The sequence below is a fragment of the Pseudonaja textilis genome, chromosome 2 (genome assembly GCF_049901715.1).
Source record: "Pseudonaja textilis isolate UNSWEBS1 chromosome 2, rPseTex1.2, whole genome shotgun sequence".
NCBI lineage: Eukaryota > Metazoa > Chordata > Lepidosauria > Squamata > Elapidae > Pseudonaja > Pseudonaja textilis.
This window is the reverse complement of record NC_141991.1, coordinates 144,826,710-144,846,394: the sequence shown is the minus strand read 5'-3', so window position 1 is coordinate 144,846,394 and position 19,685 is coordinate 144,826,710. Positions and strand designations below refer to the sequence as shown.

General features: G+C 41.8%; 1 protein-coding gene and 1 long non-coding RNA gene across 5 annotated transcripts in view; one reads left to right on the top strand and one right to left on the bottom strand.

Moving 5' to 3' along the window:
• LOC113443271 (membrane-associated guanylate kinase, WW and PDZ domain-containing protein 3) overlaps positions 1–19,685 on the bottom strand; it is a 37,310-nt gene that overhangs the window by 4,627 nt on the left and 12,998 nt on the right. For all 4 annotated transcript variants that reach the window (XM_026711366.2, XM_087925722.1, XM_087925720.1 and 1 more), the window contains 5 exons: positions 15,958–16,278; positions 10,161–10,310; positions 9,500–9,582; positions 2,868–3,011; positions 654–792 (listed from right to left, as the gene is read on the bottom strand). In XM_026711366.2, coding sequence (XP_026567151.2) covers positions 654–792; positions 2,868–3,011; positions 9,500–9,582; positions 10,161–10,310; positions 15,958–16,278 — 837 coding nt within the window. The remainder of the gene's footprint in view (positions 1–653; positions 793–2,867; positions 3,012–9,499; positions 9,583–10,160; positions 10,311–15,957; positions 16,279–19,685) is intronic.
• LOC148127143 (uncharacterized) lies at positions 792–9,539 on the top strand. The gene is made up of 3 exons (XR_015741973.1): positions 792–1,958; positions 4,369–4,766; positions 8,907–9,539. It is a non-coding gene; the product is annotated as an uncharacterized LOC148127143 (long non-coding RNA).

Sequence of the window (19,685 nt, the reverse complement as noted above, 5' to 3'; positions counted from 1 at the left end):
GCCAATCACAGACCAGAAAGGTTAAGATGAAGTTGGCACAGATTAGGTGGGAAGAGGGAATCAGACAGTGTCATGTGCGGGTTGGGTTAGTGCATGGAGGGTTGGACATACGAAGGGCAACGGGGCAGGAAAGAAAAAAGAAGAGAAGAGAGGGGTGAATATTGAAGACCCAAAATCTGCTCCTGCAAAGGCCCTTCAAAGGAAAAAGGCGACTAAAGAGGCTTTCGGGGGAAACACTAATTGCACAATCTGTTGCTCTAGATTGTAACTCCTCTCTTAAGTCAGAGAGGCTAATGCCCTCTTCTCCCTCTACTTATTTCTAGGGTAAGAGTCACCAGAATATCCTGCCGTTCAGTAAAGAATAAGGTTGAAAACAGGACATTGTAGGTCAACCCCTTTGGACTGGAATCTATGCCTTGTTCATCTGTGGCATTGGCACAAAGTCGGAGAACTATGGCCCTTTTATGACTTATGGACTTCAACTCCCAGAATTCCTGAGCCAGCCATGCTTGGGAATTCTGGGAGTTGAAGTCCACAAGTCATAAAAGGGCCATAGTTCCCCAGCCCTGCATTAGAGCAGGATATTTAGCGCAAAGCAGGTGATTTCTTATTTAAAGAAGGAAGCGAAGAGAGCAGGAGAGGCCTGGACGTACCATAGTCGGGAATGAATCCGTTGCCCCTCTTCAGCACCAGTCGTATTCGGCTCCCACTGCTGCGGATGTGTTCCACCGCCTGTCCATGCGTCATTCCTGCTGTGGACTCCCCGTTGATTTCCACCAGCTGGTCGCTCACCTGTCACAGTGTTTTAGCATGAAAAAGCCACCATCCCCACAAACAGGTTGTGGGTGAGTGCTGAGTTTTCCCAAAGCATTTCCATATATTTTCAAGCTTTTAGTCACAAATGTCAAAGGCTACAGTTCAACATACAGGTAGTTGCCGCTTAGCAACCACCTCTTTTAGCGACTGTTTGAAGTTGTGACAGTGATGGGGGAACCCCCCCCTTTCAATCAGTGCTCACATTTATGACCGTCACAGGTCTGTAAAGCAGCTTTAGATCATAAGCGCAGTTGCAGGTTCACTTAGTGACTGCTTTGCTTGACAACTGAGTGACTGGTCCCAATTGTGGCCACTAAATGAGGACAACCTGTATATTTTTTTTTGTCAGAGTCTGCACTGGATATGAAATTCTTGTCAACCCACACTTGTATTGACAGAGAGTGCAAACTTGCAAAATTATTCTAGAATACATTGGGAAGACAAGTTATTTCAGATGGAAACTTGTGGAATTGTACTTCCTTAAAATTACTTAATAGTGGTAAGGTAGGTAAGGTTAGAACTGGCTATGGCTAAGATTAGAAATTGACTCGCAAATTACATTCTTAAGGTGAAACTTCAGACTATACTATTAAACATACACGTGGCTTATCGAGTGGAACCATTAAACAAGAGAATCTGATCAAGTGACATCTGATAGATCTTTGAAACTATTACTCCTGCTGTTGCTAGGAAGGGCGTAGAAGCCAGCTCTTGTATTTGGTTAGTGAGTAGTGTGTTAGAAGTTACAATGAAAAGTGAGTGAAACGTGAATTGGGTAAACAAAGGTTATATATTATATATTTATTCATTTCTAGGTACCCGGCAGTGTATATTCCATCTATTAAAAGAAAAGTATAAGTTTTTAAAAATCAAAATTAGCTTCAAGGACTTGCATGCTTTTGTGCGTTATAGAGAATGTCATAGTAATAATCCTCAACAAAGAAGTTCTGCTCACAATCCACATCAGAGACAGGAATTCCTATCCTTGACCTCCTTTTTTGATTGAAGAAAATTGGGAGATATGCTGGTGTACAAGCACAGAGTTAAAAGGGCGCCTTAAACTGTACCAGTGTTTCTATGAAAGGGCAGCTCTCTTCCATCCTGAGGAAGAACAAATGGAGTCTAAAGGAACTGAAGCTCAGGTAAATGAATATGTGGAGCCCTTGGTGTTCTCTGAGCTTAGTTGTTTGGGTTGGGTGGGTTGAATGAGCATGGCTAAAATAGCTGGCTATCTTACAGGTGTCTTTTGGAAGAATGGAGACAAGGAAAATAGAAGGAGGAGAGGAAAAAGGATTTTTTTTAATTGCATGATGCCATACAATTTATAGTAGCCTTCTCCAATTTTGGTACCCTACAGATTTGTGAACTTCAAAACCCAGAATTATGGCTCAGCTGGATGAAAAATTCTAGGTTTTTTGTTTGTTTGTTTTTTGACAAATGGAGGGCACCAGAGAAAACTCATGTATAATAACTTATATTATTAGAATTAGATAGCATACATATGTTCCCTTGCAGAGGTGGTATTTAGCAGGTTCTGACCAGTTCTGGAGAACAGAAAGTGGAAATTTTGAGCAGTTCAGAGAACCGGCAAATACTACCTCTGACTGGCCCCGCCACCATCTACTCTCTGCCTCCCGAGTCCCAGCTGGGTCTTCTTTGGTTGCCCTGCACAGGAGAACGGAGCTGGAAAGCAGGTTAGTGGGATAGGGAGGGAATGGGGATTTTACAGTATCCTTCCCCTGCCACGCCCACCAAGCCACGCCCACAGAATCGATAGTAAAAAAAATTGAATCCCACCACTGTTCCCTTGCCAAGTAATATAGGACTAGAAGGCTGTCTGCTATGCTCGATCCAGCCCTTGTTCTAGAATGCTAGATTGTACAACAGCTAAGGTTTCAGGGGTATGTGTGTGTGTGTGTGTGTGTATGAGAGAGAGAGAGAGAGAAAGTCACTTTCATCTGCAAGTCTCAACAAGCCTCTTAAAACTGATCCACATCTACCTGTCCTCAGCAACTTTGCATTGGTGCTCATTTCCTGAGAACATCACATACCTGAATCTTGCCACACTGCTGGGCTGGCCCACCTTCCATAAGAGCTAAGACATAGATGTCCATATTATATTCGCTTCCGCCCCTTAGACTGAGTCCAAAGCCGCTGGGCCCTCGTAGCAGCTCCACTGAATACTGGCCAGGCTCCTGTGGGGCAGGGAGAGATCACAATCTAGAGAAGGCTGCTGATCCAATATCTTTTCTTAACAACAGCAACCACAGAAAAACTACGTGAATAAGAAAAATCATTTTAGGGGCCAAACCATATCTCTTGCAATGGAAACCAATGAAGCATCCTGCAATCTGTATATTCACAAGAAGGATTCGATATACAGTAGGTAAGGACATATTGACTCTACTCAAGAAATAGTCATGGAAGTGCTAGTAGTTACATCTTTCAAAATTAAAAAAAAAATTTCTAAAGTTACTGCTGTACTGTAAATAGGCTAAAATAGTGTATCTCAACCTCAGTAACTTTAAGGTATGAGGACTTGAACTCCCAGAATTTCCCAGCCAGTATTCTAGGGAATTCTGGAAATTAAAGTCTACTCATCTTAAAATTGTTGAGAAACACTAGGCTAGAACACACCTCACAGATACTGTACATCATCTGATTATTCCCAGGATTCCCAGCAGAATTTTTACACCCAATGAAAAATACCATTTGGTATGCTTTAAAATGGAAAAGAATGTCATCTGTGACGACAGAATTATATTTTTATTTTCTCAATTTGTTGTTGTTGTTTTTTTAAAAATCTCCCTCAACTTTAAAGATTCTAGATTAGTTGAGGTGCACTGCCAATCAACGTTTAATGCTGGAGCCATATGTGAACAATACTAAGGCATCTGAGCTGGAATACAATTGAACATAAATTACCATGAGTTCACTCACCTTGAATAAAATCTGATCTGAATTGCAGGATAACGACTTTAATACCCTTTATTAAATTACACCCATTTATTTTTCTGTCTTGCGCAATGCAAGAGGAAGACAATATTCAACCAATGTAACAAGGAAGTGGTTGAGCCCTAAAGATGCATTCTGGTCCACCACAAGTAAAGGGACAAGCATTCCTTCCAATTAACTGGAGACCACAAACACCAACTAGGGAAATGAATTGTGTCTGACTGACTGCAGAGTTTGCAGAGCCATTCTCAACCTCTTGCTGCCTGACCAGCAGCAAGCAGCCAGCAAGCCTCCATGTCTGTCTGTCTGTAAATTACCTTAGCCTTCTCCAAAGCATGCTTTCAGATGGATTGGGAATACCAAAACTTTCAGGAATAGTGGATTTAAAACTTTTGAAAGGAATCAAGCTGGGGAAGCTGAGCCAAAAATCTGGATTTCTCACTTTAAAATGTAACGGATTCCTAAAAACAAACCGAGTTAAAAAACCCAAGTGTCTACATAGAATCTCAGACTCAATGGAACAAGCTAAATGTGTAGCATAGGTTGTTGAACATTTTTAACCCAACTAACAGAATATATTTATTGTGCTTCCCATAGATTCTTAAGTTTTACCGAATTTTTAGAAGAAATCTCTGTAGGGATGGTTGGGTATCATTTGAGAACTCTCTTCAAGGTCATCTACAGAGGAGGGCAGCGGTTGTGCAGCCCAAGGCCTGCCCTCTTCATGCAAAAAAGGGTGTGGTTTGGATAAAAAAGATGAGCTCATCATGTTGACTTTGGAACCCCTCTTTTTGGCACCCTCTCTTTTGATTCCCTGCATCTCTTGGTGCTCACTTGCTATTCTACTTTTTTAAGAACACAGAATTATTTCTTCCAACCACAAGAGGAACATATGCCCCAACACCTTGACCAATCTATTCTGCTTTCCCCCCTCACTTTACTGTTTCCTTTCTGAAGAAGCTACAGGTACCATCCAACTCCTCAACACCTGCCAGGTTTTCATAAGCAGGAAGGGAGAGGAAAAGAATAAGGGCAGGATCTGGAAGAGGGAAGAGACTGCCTGGAATTAAAAAGAATCTACAGTAAAACTTCAACAAGACTTCTGAAAGATACATTTTAACTGAAACTTTGCAACTAAATAGTAACCCCAGGAAGAGAAAGTGAAAAAAAAGAACAAAAAAGAAACAGCTTGGGTGTATTTGGATTATTTGGTGATCTTTGGATTCTTGGTTATTATATTTGAATGACTAAAATCAACTGGGTGGTTGTTTAAAAATTTATACAATGGCACCACTTCTGGATGAATTGAAAATGGAACTTAAAAAGTACAAAGAAGATGCACAAGAAGGGAAGGGTTCTTTTGGCTTCGTTTTTCAATTCTTAGAAATGAAGATTTGGAACTATGAGAAACAACAAGAAAAGACTGCAAAACAAGAAGACTGGGACAAAGAAGAAGCCATCTTCAATGAACAAGCAATTTTATGTGGGGAAGAAAAAGGAAAGGGGGGAAAGAGAATGGAGAATTTAAGACTTAAAAAAACAACCAAAGAAAAGAAAAATAATTCGAAAAATAAGTATAATACTGGAAAGCAACAGAAAAGGGGAATACAGAAGAGAGAAATAGAGGTAGAGAGACAAGGGGGTAAAAAGGGGAGAGAGAAGAAGAGGGAAGAAGGAAAGGAAAAGAAGTTACAAAGGACTGGAGCAAGATATAGAGAAACAGGACCTATTTAGAGATAATGGGTGAAAATCTAACTGAAAAAGGGATTCTGTAAAGGTACATAAGATTGTATTGTTATATTAGTAATAGAAATAACTTTAAAAAATTGGAAACAACGTATGATTAAAATGAGGGATAAAATAGTGTAATTTAGTGAAATGTTTGTGAATAAAATAAGTGAAATAAAATAAATGAGAAAATTGAATTAGGAAGGAACGGGAACATTTTAATTAGTTAATGTTTTATAAAATATAAGTGAAAGGGGGGGAATTAACTATGGAAAGCTTATAATTGTTCCCATAGAAGTATGATATTTAATTGAAAAGTAATGTTAAAAATGTTAAGACTTTAATGAATATTAATATTAATGATAGAATTGAATTGGAATGGAATGTTGTTTTAATTATATTATAAATTTATAATTTTTTCTTTTTTTAAGAATACAGTGTGTATTTTAAGAATGTACCAAGCAGAATCCGAATGGAAGTTATATATTATTTTGAATGTTACAACTTTAGGGAAAAGATATAAAGGCGTCATACTCCAATCAGTAACTACAGGAGAAATTTTGTTTAATGAGAAAAGATAATAGATAATTGAAACAGGACAGACAAAAAATGTTGTGGCTCCGATTCCCGAGCCTGTGCTGTTAGAGGAAGAGGACTTGGAAGATGAGGAGGAGGAACTGGGAATGCCTTCTTCCCCAGGACCTTCCTCTCTGGCAACGCCTTCCTCCCTAATAATGCCTCAGGTTCATCAGACAACCGAGAGGAACAGCCTGAGATTAATCAGGAGGAAGGCATATCGGAGCAGCCCCTGACAGGGAGTCAAGAGGAAGAATGTTGGCTTGATCCTAGGCAGCGTCGTAGGGACAAACGTGAGCGGCAACGTAGGAGGCGTGGGAGGGTCAGAGAGAGAGCTGGGTCATTGGAGCCACACCCCACAGGGGATAAAAGTGGGTGTGTTGTCGGCTGGAACTTTGTACGGGACAAAGTTTGATCTTACTTCAGGTTTTCTTTGGGAATGATTTTTGTGGTCTGCCTTGTAATTTTCTGTAAGTAGCTTTTTACTTGTTATCAGTTTGGACTTGCCAGGCAGAGCGTGTTGGAATGCCAAGGACGTTATCAGTTCCAAAGAATTAACTCTGTGAAGTCCAAGCCAGCCTGCCTGCCTGTGTTTGTGTGAGTTTGTACTCTTTCATCTTTTGAGAAAGAAGAAAGGTGAGACAGAACAAAAAAATATAAATACAATGATTTGAATTGAGATAATTAAAATAAAATTGAGAAAATTAAAAGAGGGGAGAAGCTATGCAGAAAATGTAAAATAGTACCGTGTTTCGCACAAAATAAAGCCGGGCCGTTGTTTTTTTTTTGACCCCCCCAAAAATGGCTAAGTCATCTTTTCGGGTGTGACTAAATTCTCCCCCTTGCATCCTTGGGCGGGTGGGCGGCGACGGCTTGGATGTTGACCTCGGCGTTGGTGGGGCACTTCGTATCAGGAAACCTTCCGCCACCATTGCTTTCCCTTCTCCCTGTGCTGCTGCAGCGTTTAGAGCAACGCCACGGCATTTGGCGCAGCCATGCACGGCCAGCCAGAGCTCCTCCCTGCAATCTGAGCCCAGCGGAGACACTAGGCTTCAGGCACTCCTGTCGCCGCCTTCCCTTCGCCTTCGAAGGCAAAGCCAATTCTTTTAAAAACGACGCCCTACTACTGGTACAACAAAGCCTCCCCTGCCCAAGTGGGCAGCCCAGGTGAGGTGAATCTCCCGGAACTGCAGTGCACGATCAGCCCACCCTGGGAGAAGCGCCCAGCCGCCATCCCTGCCTGGTGCCGGGCAGAGCGCGAAGAGCTTCGCCTGGGGTGCCCAGCGCAGCTGACAGATGGGCCCTCCTGCCTGGCGGTAGAGCTCTCGCCAAGGCATTAAGCGCCACCCCACCGGACCCTCTGCTCATCCTGCCAGGGCCGCGCCAAAGCCGTGCAGGCTGGGCAGAGCTGGGAAAGCAAGCTGCAGGTGCGCGCCCGCCAACCAAAAGAGCCGGGCTGACCTGAGCTTGGCTTCTTTCCCAAGTCCCTCCAGTCTGAACCCAAAGGGGCCACCGGGAGAGGTCACCCGAGGCAGTGATAGCGCCCACCCATCCGTGGACAGGGAGGCAAGGCAATGGCCTGCGCTCCGTCCTCCTCCGAGCTGAGCCCCGCCGTGTGAGCACTTCTGCCCGATGCCCATGCCGCTGCAGCGTTTGAAGCTGCCGGCGCATTTGGAGATGCGTGGGGACGGGCTGGGCAAAGGATGGAAAGGATAGGCGGCTTCGGGCTCTCTCCGCCAGACCTGCTGGCCAGGGAAGCAGCACTGCTGTTGCCTTGCCTCCCTGTCCACGGACAGGTGGGCACTATCATTGCCTTGGGCAGCCTCTCCCAGTGGCCTCTTCGGGTTTGGGCTTTGAGGGACTTGGGAAGGAAGCCAAGCTCAGGTCGGCCCGGCTCTTTCAGTTAGCAGGCGGGTGTGCACCCGTGGCTGGTTTTCCCAGCTCTGCGCAGCCCGCATGGCTCTAGCACGGCCCTGGCGGGATGAGCGGAGGGCCCGGCGGGGAGGCGCTCGCTGCCTTGGCGAGAGCTCCACCGCTGGGCAGGAGGGCCCACCTGTCAGCTGCGCTGGGCACCCCAGGCGGAGCTCTTCGCGCTCTGCCCGGCGCCAGACAGGGATGGCGGCTGGGCGCTTCTCCTGGGGTGGGCCGATCCTGTGCTGCAGCCCCGGGAGATTCGCCTCCTCATGTGGGGTTGGGCTGCCCTCTTGGGCAGGGGAGGCTTTGTCGTACTGGTAGTAGGGCATTGTTTTTAAACGAATTGGCTTTGCCTTCGAAGGTGAAGGGAAGACGGCGACAGGAGCGCCTGAAGCTGAGTGTCTCCGCCGGGCTTCGGTTGCAGGGAAGAGCCCTGGCTGGCCACACATGGCTGCGCCAAATGGCGCAGCGTTGCTTTAAATGCTGTGGCAGCACGGGGAGAAGGGAAAGCAACGGTGGCGGAAGGTCTCCCGATACGAAGTGCCCCATCAATGCCAAGGTCAACGCAGGCAGCACGATATCCAGGTATGCAACAAAAGTACTTCCTAACAGCCAGCCCTCCACCATTCCCCCCATTTCGCATGTTTAATATAGGCCTTAATTTGGGGGGAAGGGCTTAATTTGATTTTATGCCTATAAAGCATGCTGGGACTTCCTATTGGGGGAGGCTGTATTGTTGGAGAAACACGGTAATACAATATGGAATAGAATATAAAAATGAGCATGAACCTGAATTTGTGTCTGTACGAAGAAATGTAACCTGGGATTATGCTACTTTCAAAAAAGATGTTTTATTTATTCTTTTCTCTTTGTGAAAACTCAAATAAAATTTATAAAAAAAAAAAACCACCTGCCAGGTTGACCGGATACCTGTTCTGAATCTCCTGATTGGTTGGCAGATGGGCATCTTGTTCCACCCCTTCTCTCAGACTGTGGCAGTTATTGGCCATGGAGGAGGACGAGGTGTGCTTTTGGCACAAGGAGAGCTAATCCTGAGGTGGAAAGGCCAGTGTGGGCAGGACCAGCATATTGCAGGAAACAAAGCAGCCTGCAGAAGAACCCTTCCAGGTATCTCTAACTCAGTCTTACCTCTATTTTCCTCAGAGGAGTTTGGTAGAACCTTTTCTGACTGAAAAAATTTATTAAAGGGCATGCATGAGCTTTCATGAACCACAGCTCCCTTCCTCAGATGCTGTCCTAAGTTGCGAGGCAAATAAAAAGTGTCAGGCTCAGAAGCACTTACACTGAAGAAAACATGTTTTGCAAATGCTCATGAAGAGAGCCGCAACTCACAAAAGCTCACGCCCTTTAATGAAATGTCTTCGTCCACAGAAGATGCTAGTAAACTCCTCCTACAATCCCTATTTTCCTCCTGTCCTTTGCCAATTTAACATGCCAACTTTCCTTGGCTGCACTCTTGTCATCATGCTGGCTTCTGGCTCTCCAATACCTGAGACTGAGTGAGGTGAGAGCTGGGACTCCATGGATGTTCCCCCACTTCGATATCAGCAGAGTTTAAATCACTGGAAAGTCCTAGAAACAAACGGACAGAATCAATTTCAGGAAAGGACTCTCTGCTACCGTGGTGCTATTCTACCGGTTCGGTCCGGTTCTGGCGTACCGGTAGCACCAAAGATCAGCGGAGACCGAACCCAGTTCTCTCTGAAGAGCTGCTGTTGGGCCCACCTGCCTGCCCGGGCTCCAATACTGACCTTTAGTCCCTGCTTCTGGAGCAAAAGCTGCTTTGCGTGGCACAGCAGGTTCAGCTGCTGAAGTGACAGGGAGAGCGCAGGACTGCAGGAGGCGAGTCGGAAAGCCGCTGCGCCTGCGCAAAGTGTGGTGTTTGGTGTGTGTGTGTGTTTGCGTGCAAAGTGTGTGCGCATGCGCAAAGCACGCCCACCAAGCCACGCCCACCAAACTGGTGGCAAACTATTTCGAAATGCACCACTACTCTGCTACCCCATGTCTCCCTTTCCCCAGCCCATCAGCTCCACCAGCACCACTCCACCTACTCTTCCTCCTTCCTTTGGGCCTCGGCTTCCACTTCCCTGTCTGGTGTCCCCTTTCCCCACCCGCTAATTCTTCCCCTATTCCTCCCTGCGATCACTCACCTGCCTCCTTGCGATTCCGGATTTTCATGCGCACCCGGTTCCCCGCCTGCCGGAAGACACTCCCAACGTCACCATGGGTCAGCCGGGTTAAGAGACCAGTGTCTTCCTGATGAGAGGGGCTCTCTTTGTGATGGGGCCCGAGGGAACCGGCTGAGAGGAGAGAGCAGATGGATCAGTAAGGGAGGATGGCAACACCCACACATTTTGTTTCCAAATGTCATACAGGATGATTAAAGGGAAAGTAGAAGTTAACATTTATCTATCTTTTTAGTTTTTTTTTTCTTTTGTATTTTTAAACAACAAATACTGAAAACTTGGGCACTTAACCCAGACATTTATATTCTTAATTACATTGTTAAAACTCTTCAACATACTTATACACAACTTAATAATTTCTAGGATTAATTTCTAATCGAAGAAAAAAAAAGCACTGACTGTGCAATCATGTTAATTCTTCTGACCTCGTAGAGATATTTCTGGATAATTATTTTTTTCGTTTTCTTCTTTTTGCTTGCTTGTTCTCCCCACTCCCTTTTTTTAAAGCAATTAATACATGAGAAAAAAAAGTGAAGATGAAAAAAAAAAAGCCCTGCTAAACTTTTTAAAACAGTCAACCATTTCAGATCTGGAATATTACTTCAGTCAATTCAGTGATTCTTTTATACATTTTATAGATGTGCTGCTGCTGCTGCTGAGTATGTGTGTGTGCTTCTATATCACATGACAATCCAGAGTTCTAACCCATCTCGGAAAAGAATATACATCTTCCCAAAGGATCTGGTGAAAACTTTCTTCATGGAAATTTATGACCTGAGTTTGCTAGATTGAAAGCATGGAAGGAAATTCCCTGCAGAAATTTCTGAGATGCAGGAATGTTATCAGATTCCGAAACAAGCAGCTCAGATCTTGCCAGGGGAATCTAAATACAGGTAGCCCTTGACCTTCGTTTCCTGACTATCTGAAGTTACCACAGCACTGAAGAAAGTGACTTACAACTATTTTTCATGCTTACAAACTGTTGCAGTATCCCATGGTCACAAGATCAGAACGCAGGTGCTTGGCAACTGGCATGTATTCATGCCAGTTGCAGCAGCCTGGGGTCATGTGATCCTCTTGATTGACAAGCAAAATTCAGTGGGGAAGCCAGATTCACTCAACTATGATACTAACTAAATATCTGCTGTGATTCACTTGACAACTGTGGCAAGAAAGTTTGCAAAATGTGGCAAAAATCACTTAACAACTGTTTTTGCCTGTTATCTAGGTAATTTGGTCTGGTTTATGTAAACAACTTAAAAAAATTGGGTGGGTGGGGGCTTCTTCCTGAGGGTCCTGATGTTTAGCCTACACCTCGGTTCTAGGCAATGTGAGCATCACATCTCCTACACCTCTTCTACTACTTGTAAACTGAAGTCTAGTGTGAAAGAGCATCCTCATGAGGCTGCAAAATTGCTTTCAGTCCCCTTCTAATTAAGTGCGGATTCAGGGCTGGGAACAAGGAATAATTAGGACTCATATCAGCAGATGTACATGATCTGTACATTTTACAGGCTATGTTTTGTGTTTTTGCTTTTGCTTTAAATCAGCCTGCAGAGACCAAGATGTTCCCCAAACCATCTATTTGGGATCCTGGCCTTATGCCATGGTGCCCTTCTACTTCGTCAGATATAATTTCACAAGCATTCTCCGTCCAGATAATATCCCCACTGCTGCCTGGAAATTCTGTTCTCCATGGTCAAGAAAAAACCTTTATAATGCCACTATGGCCTGTGTATTTTTTTTTAAACAAAACCTTCCAAATATATTGAACACCAGAGCTATTCTTGAAAAGGGAACAAGTATATCTAAAATGTAATTCCTTCTGCTACTTAATGAGGGAGTCAGCATAGGTGTCTAACCCTGAATATTTAACTTCACAGGGGCCCTAGATAGGAGATTTCCACATCCACATATTGCTGCTGAAATTTGCTGTCTGACAAGGAGATCCCCTTAATCTATATATTTTCACTCACTCTCCTTAGCTTGTAGCAGCCTCAGAACGTGAGATCCTCCAGAGTTGTGTGAGAAGTTTTATATCCAAATATATTTGATTCTTTATACTGTTTCAATTTTCCCTTAAAACATTTAACAGAATCCACAATGGTTTGAAAATCAGCATCTCCACTAGATAATTGACAGTCAAGCTGAAAGTAAATTAATCTAGTAAAAATAGCAAGTGAGGGAAATCCTTTACCCAAACTTCCTCAAACTCCCAAATAATTTAGCCAGACCGAAACCACATATCAAAGGATAAAGTCTGCAAATACAAATAGAGTTAATTAAGTCTCCCAGCAGAACTGCATGTTCACAAGAAGACACACACACACACACACACACACCTCTCAAGTGTCATCCTAAATCAGCACATAGACACTTCCACACCCTAGACAAGCTCCTCTTATAAAGTCTACCGCTGTACCCCATTTCTCTGCAACTGCCCCTAAAGGCAAACTGTCTGCTTTTAGGAATAAATATTTCCTCACAGCTCATTTTTATGAGCTCATTTTTATTTATTCTTGTGCAAAGCCAGCTCAAGTTGAAACCCCAAATTACTTTCTGACAGTTGTTTAGACTATGTTTCCCTGTACACAGCAGCTACCTTGGTGATGCTTCCTGTAACCCATTTGTCTAGAATGCTCCTAAGCCTTACGGCAAAAAAAAAGAAAAGAATCATAGTTGAATTGAATTTATGCTTTATAAAACAAGATTGGCTTCATGATCAAAAGATAAGAAGAAAAACTATAACCCGCCAGTTTCCAAAAAGATTTAAGGATTGTTCCAGATGAGGCTTTTTTAAAAAAAACAAAAACAAAAGATCCATATTGTCCTGTCCTCCTTTTGCAAAGCCCCCACCTTTTCTCATTTTCCGTCATTTTTCTTTCCAAAGAAAAACCGTTCAGAGGGAAAAAAAGGTAATTGTTACAGAATCCCTTACGTTCTTTTGATCAATAAGCTTAAGAACTCTCCACCAGAAAACCTAGTCAGGGTTACTGTACCTGGAAAAAAAAAATGCCTAGATCTTTTGCAGAAACACTGTCCTTCTTCATGTGCCTCCCTCAAAAATATATATATATATATATCCTTTGCTCCCTACAACATGCATCAGGGTAAGAAGACATCAAGCTGAAGAAACTGACTTGTTGATTCACTTGAATCTCAGAATCTCCCAGCCAAAAGCAGACGTAAAAGTAAAAAAATCCAAAATGAAACACTTAAAGAAAACTTGAGGTGTGTATGAGGGGGAGGGGCAATCAGGTGCACTTGCATTCCTACTTGTTTTCAGATTCAGAACTAAGCTCAGTTTTTTAGAAGTAAAAATCAGTTCCAGGTTTTCTTCTCTTTGGCACCTGTTTGGGGGTTTGCGGTGGGTTAAAATTATACCTGCCACTATTGCTTTTATCTGGCCAATTGTCCAGCAATCTTTATTTCTTTATTTTATTTTTATTGATTTGATTTGATTTGTCAATCGCTTACAAGATAATAGGTATAAGTATATACATAGTTATGAATACATGAAATGGGTACATATAAGAAAAACAAAAGAAACAATAGGACAGGGATATTAGGCACGTTGGTGCGCTTATGCACGCCCCCTACAGACCGCTCAGGAAAGGGGTGAGGTCAATAGTAGACAGTTTAACGCTAAAGTTTTGGGGGTTTGGGGAAGAAACCACAGAGTCATATGTCCCAAATTCCAATGACTGTTCTTTTCCTGCTACTCATTTACAGCTCAATAGCCGCTGATGTTACAAAAGATCTTTACCTTCCTAACATCTAACCCTAACCCTTCCTAACAACTTCGGTGCATGTGAACTTTCAAACAACCTGAATGATTTCTATGCTAATAAAATAATTGCCTTTCAGATCATTGATAGTAAACAACCCCATAAAGCTCTTTAAACAATGTGCACTTATCAGGAAACAGTCCCCTTGATCCTCTCCCTCCTTCCATTTTAGTCTGGACTCCCTTCAGGGGAAAGAGAAAATAATCCTCCCCAATTTACCTTTCTATTATCCCTTCCTCTTTCTCTCTTTCCCCCCCCAAATCAACTACAAACAAAATGGTAGACAGTGGATATTTACGTTTAAAGTCCTGGATTTGGCGTAGGAAGGTCTGAACTTGCTCAAACATTTTTCAGGAAGACAGAGAGTGACGAAACGAGTTAAAACAGGGAGTGGGTCCTCTCACGGCTTCTCCTCTGCTCTCTGTTCTTCTCTGAACCCCTCAGGAATTTTTCCCTTTGCCTGATAAACCAAGGACTTTCAGGGGAGGGAACAGAGTGGCTGACGCTTAACCTGTTCAGAACCAGGAGGAACAAGTTGCTCTGTGCATGTGGGTGTGTATGTTTAAAAGAGTTGAATCCTGATTCTTTCCTCTCACATGGAAACAAAATTAAGGCTTGTAATTCTCTAAACACAAGGTGAGAGACAGGTACTTTCTCAAATGATCAGAAATCAATTGTATTTATTTCCCATTCTATTATTCAATCAAAAGACCAAGAAGATTGTTTTAAAAAATTACACTGATTTCACCCTTGTTTACCACTATGCTGGGTTGCTTCTTAGCATTCTTTTAATTCTCTTTCCTGCCCCCAATACGTGCGCAAACAAAATTTAGAGTCACGTACATTTTGTCATGTCACAAAGGAAGGAAATAGATTTCCCCAACGTAAACTCAAAAATCCAAGCGATACTTCAAAATTAAGATATTTATTACTGCAAGTCCTCATGGGTTTGAATCCTATAATCATACATGTGCATTTTTAAAAACGTCACACGACTAGTGTTTTTGTAGCAACGTAGTTATTCTTCTTGAAACTGAACAATGACTGTAGTACAGTTACATTGAAAGATATCAGCCAGAGATGCTTGATATGATAGAGATTAGGGGTGTTTTAGAGGCATTATTTTGAAAATGACAAATATGACATAACATTTTTGATTGCTTTGTGCAAAGTTGTGGAGGTTCTGTAAAATTATGGAATGGGAATAAACTATAATAAAATAATTAGCATACCAGACACTGAACCAAAAGGCCTCTTTTACTTAAATACAGAATTTAACAAAGTGAAATCTAGTACCAGAATATTTTCTCCCACTGAAAACGTCTTTGTGTTTTGAAGGTTATGTTCCTTGCAGTTTCTAAATTTGCCCTCCACAACTTTATTGCTTAAATAATTTCAGCTTTTCTAAGATAAAGATGGTTATAGTTCTCCTTACTTCTGTTCTCCTCTGAACTATCAGCCCCCCCACTATATTCTAAGGTAAAAGATTGATCTGGATTCTCATTTATTTGGGGAAAGTGCCTGTGTTTAATCATTCTTTGCCTCAGAATGCCAGACATAATCTGATACCTGCAACCTACTACTAAGAAATACATTCAATGTACCAACAAAGTCTTCACAATGTTAAAATAGACCTGATGATCACATTTGACCTAATTCCTTTTCTTCCTCTGTTCTTTGGTTTTTTATATTACCTGTCCTGATTTGGGATTTCAAATAACCCAGAAACTTGCACTCTTTCGTAACATTACATAATGCAAGAATTGTGCAATTGTCTATTTTGTATTTTCTTTAAGTGCCAGCTCATTTGTTTTCATTTCTAAGGCAGTTGCATCAACGACAGCAATCAACTACATACAAAGGTATGTTTTGGAAATATTTGGAATTGGTTCAAAGAGCATGAGTACAACATTTGGAATTTTGGCAGGACATGGGTGCAGACTAAAATTCCCATTATGTTCCATCCTCCTTACCAGTTCTTCCAGCTGCAACTCCATCAGTTGGTAGTGCAATGCTACATCCATGCTGTTCTTTTGGACCATCCACATTTATGGGTTCCCCAACCCCTCCTGCTGGGCGAGGCCTCCTCAGCCTTTGGGAACAACGAGCAGGACACACAAGTACATTGCGAGGTTCAGGGCCCACAAAACTGGTCACAGTCAAAGTGTCACCTGGGGGACCTCCCCAAGGGTTAGAAAGATCCTGAGGACCACTTTTGTTACGAGTGGAGTTGGGCAAGAAATGTTCTTGTCTAACAGAGCAGTTTTCCTGAGGATGCCTATGGGAATGATGACCTGTAAGAACAAGAAGGGCAAAGGGAAAATTCAGTTAGGGGCACGGCCAACTGCAGAACCAAGCGACCTAACTAATATTCTCAGCAGCGATTGAAGTACTTGGCCACACCTCAACCTTGGTATACCTTTGTATCTAGTATTTACGTCTTCAGGTTCTGATTCTTCAAGCCTGTTTAAATGACTGGACTAAGACTATGACAAGTCAAATTTCCATTCAGTCATCAAGCCCACTGAGCTAATATGGATAAGCCTAACTTACTCCATATGACTGATGTGAAAATAAAACTAGAGGAGGGGGTATTATGTGTGTCCTCTGAACTCCTGGAGGAAAGGTGGAACCCAAACATAGCAAATCATTACAAGTTTACCTTTGAGTCAATAGTTGACATGAGTGAGAGAGTACAATTATAAATCAATTTGACAGATCTTTGCAAATGAATACTGCCATTCAAAATAGTATTTGCTATACTTAGCTTTCATTTTGAAAGAAACAGATTTTTTTTTCCTATTAACTGGTGATATAAACTCGCATCAGATAAATTGTGACAAAAATCTGCTCTATGTCACTGATATCCTGCCTTTCTTCAATGGAGCTTAAGGTGAAATGCGTGTCTTCCATCTGGATGCTGTCAGGGATACGCTTCCATTTAGCGATGCTGCTGCCTTCTGCGTGTGTAATGTACACGACTTACTGTATTAGTTTTGTTGGTTTTATTTTGAATTGTTGTAGTATTTTTTTTAAAAAAATATTACATTGTGACTCTGGCAATGCCTAAATTCAATAAATTAAGCTATGTGAATATTTACTAGTCTAGATTGGCCTCCATTATGCAGTAATCTTTTCTAGTCTCTAGTCTCAGAGTTAACTGTAAATGTTTACAGTATCTAGAAGCCAACACCAAACTGGATGCAGTAATATGGATGAATGTTACACATAGCAATTAATATTCACACCAGGTTGATTCACTTCATGAAACTAAATCTATTCTTTTCTAAAGTTTACACATTTTCCTAGTTGTCCATTAGTGCAGATTGTTACCTTTTCCAGGTCTGGCCAAGCTATGTATTAACTTTTATTTGTGGAAGCAAGCTAAAGATGGCTGTTTTCTGTACAGAAAAGTCAGTTTTCAAACAGAATAATTATTATTGTTAACCTGTAATTCACTATAACAGTGTTTTGGTAATCACTACTCCCTGTAGTTTTCTTGACAAGGTCTTTCAGAACTGGTTGCCCTTACTTTCTTCCTAGGAAGGCAAGGTGTTACTGGCCCAAAGTCACCCAGCTGGCTTCATGCCCAAAGCAGAATTCATGGTTTCCAGATTTTTAGCCTGGTGACTAAATACTATATCAAACTAGTTCTCCACCAACATATAGGGATCAACAGGATAAGACAACCTATTGAACTAACGTTTAGATAGAAGCACCTATATCTGGTTTGTAGCTAGATGGGAAACCTCCAGGGAATACCAGGGCTACAGCTGAAATGACAGATCGATTCTCCTATCAAAAAAAGTTACATGGATATATCCCTAAATCCTGCAGAAGTTTAAGCTCATCTTGAAGAAGACTTTATTTTTTAAATCCCAGATAGAAACTTCTGATTTCCTCTTTGTGATTTCAAAAGAGAAGAAAAACATGAGTATCAGTGGAGTCTACAGTTAGCTTTTGAAATGCTGAAAACCATGATTTGGTATGAAATATGACTACAGGTTGTCCTCAACTTACAACCATTTATTTAATGACTGTTCAAAGTTACAACAGCACTGAGAAAAGTAACTTCCGACTATTTTGCAGTCTTACAACTGTTATAGCATCCCCATAGTCCTGTGATTTGGACGCTTGGCAACTAACTCATATTTATGACAGTTGTAGTGTGCCGGGGTCCTGAAATCACATTTTGTGATCTTCTGACAAGTAAAGTCAATGGAGAAGCCAGATTCACTTTGCAATTGTATTATTAACTTAACAACTGCAGTGATTCACTTAAAAACTGTGGCAAGATAGATGATAAAAATGGGGCAAAACTTTTGCTTTAAACAGAAATTTTGGGCCCAGCTACGGTCGTAATTTGAGAACTACCTGTACTTTTGACTTTTTAAGTGCTGATATATAAAAGCATTTAGTTAACTGTATACTATCATCATTATTTAATCCAGTCTTTTCTAATTTGGTGAACGTGAGATGCAATACAGGTAGTCTTCACTTAGCAGCCTCAGTTGGGATTGGCAACTTAGCAACTCTAAGAGGAAAATCATGTGGCCATCACTGGGCTTATGACTTTCATTCCATTTTGGTCATTAAGTGAAGCTATACAGTCCCTAATTGAAGAATCATTTGACCATGACTAATACTTTTACTTTTACCTTCTATATTAAGTCTGCCTGTTGCAAGCCGGTTGCAAAGTACACAAATGGTGATCAGTGATTGAGGAATGCTGTGAAAGTCACAAATAAAGAGATTGGTCCCAATTTATTTTTTTCTAGCACTGTTGTGACTTTGAATGACTGGTGCACAAGGCAGTTGGTAAGTGAGAACTATTTGTACAACTGCCCAAATTTCCAGGTTGGGGAAGCTGACTAAACAATAAAGGCGATCCCTTTGAACAGATGAAATAAAAATCATGCACACATATTCCAACAGTCCGACTGTTAAAATTCAAAATGCTAATAGATTGGGAAATAGGAGATCATGGAGAAGAATCAAAACCAGTATTGCACAATCTGAAATTTCATTAAAAAAATGATACAATTTTTGCATAAAAGTTTTTCATTGTCTTCTACAATCTTCCCTCAAGAGAGTAATATAACCGGGCTACTGCCCCATTTTCTCAGATCTCAGAGCATATTTTTCTCACTCAATGAATACAGTACTATTTATTACAACTCACTTGTGGAAAGAAGTGGCATGAGTGTCATAGGCAAGCCATTTACCTATTTTCAACATTTATACCCCAGTTAGAAGACACATCCAGTATTTATGATAAAATACGGCAGCTTCTGAACCGAACCGGAACTGTTGAATATTGTGTGTGGATGAGAGCTGCGTTGGGCAATATAGAAACTTCTTTGCAAGAACCAAGACTGATGTACTCTTGCTTCAAGGCTTCTTCTGTTGTAAGGCATTGATGGCATGATGGAGTGAGCATCAGCAAAGCAGCATTGTGTTGAAATGGGTGTCTGAGCTTACATGCATAATCTAAGATCTTTTGAATGCTAGTTTGGTGTAGTGGTTTAGACACTAGACTAGAAACTGGGAGACCACGACTACCGTTCTACCTTAGATATGAAGCTAGTTGAGTGACTTGGGCTAGTCATTCACTCTCTCAGCTCTAAGAAGAAAGCAAAGGCAAACAACTTCTGAAAAACCTTGCTATGAAAATGGCATAGAATAGTTCACGTAGTTGTCA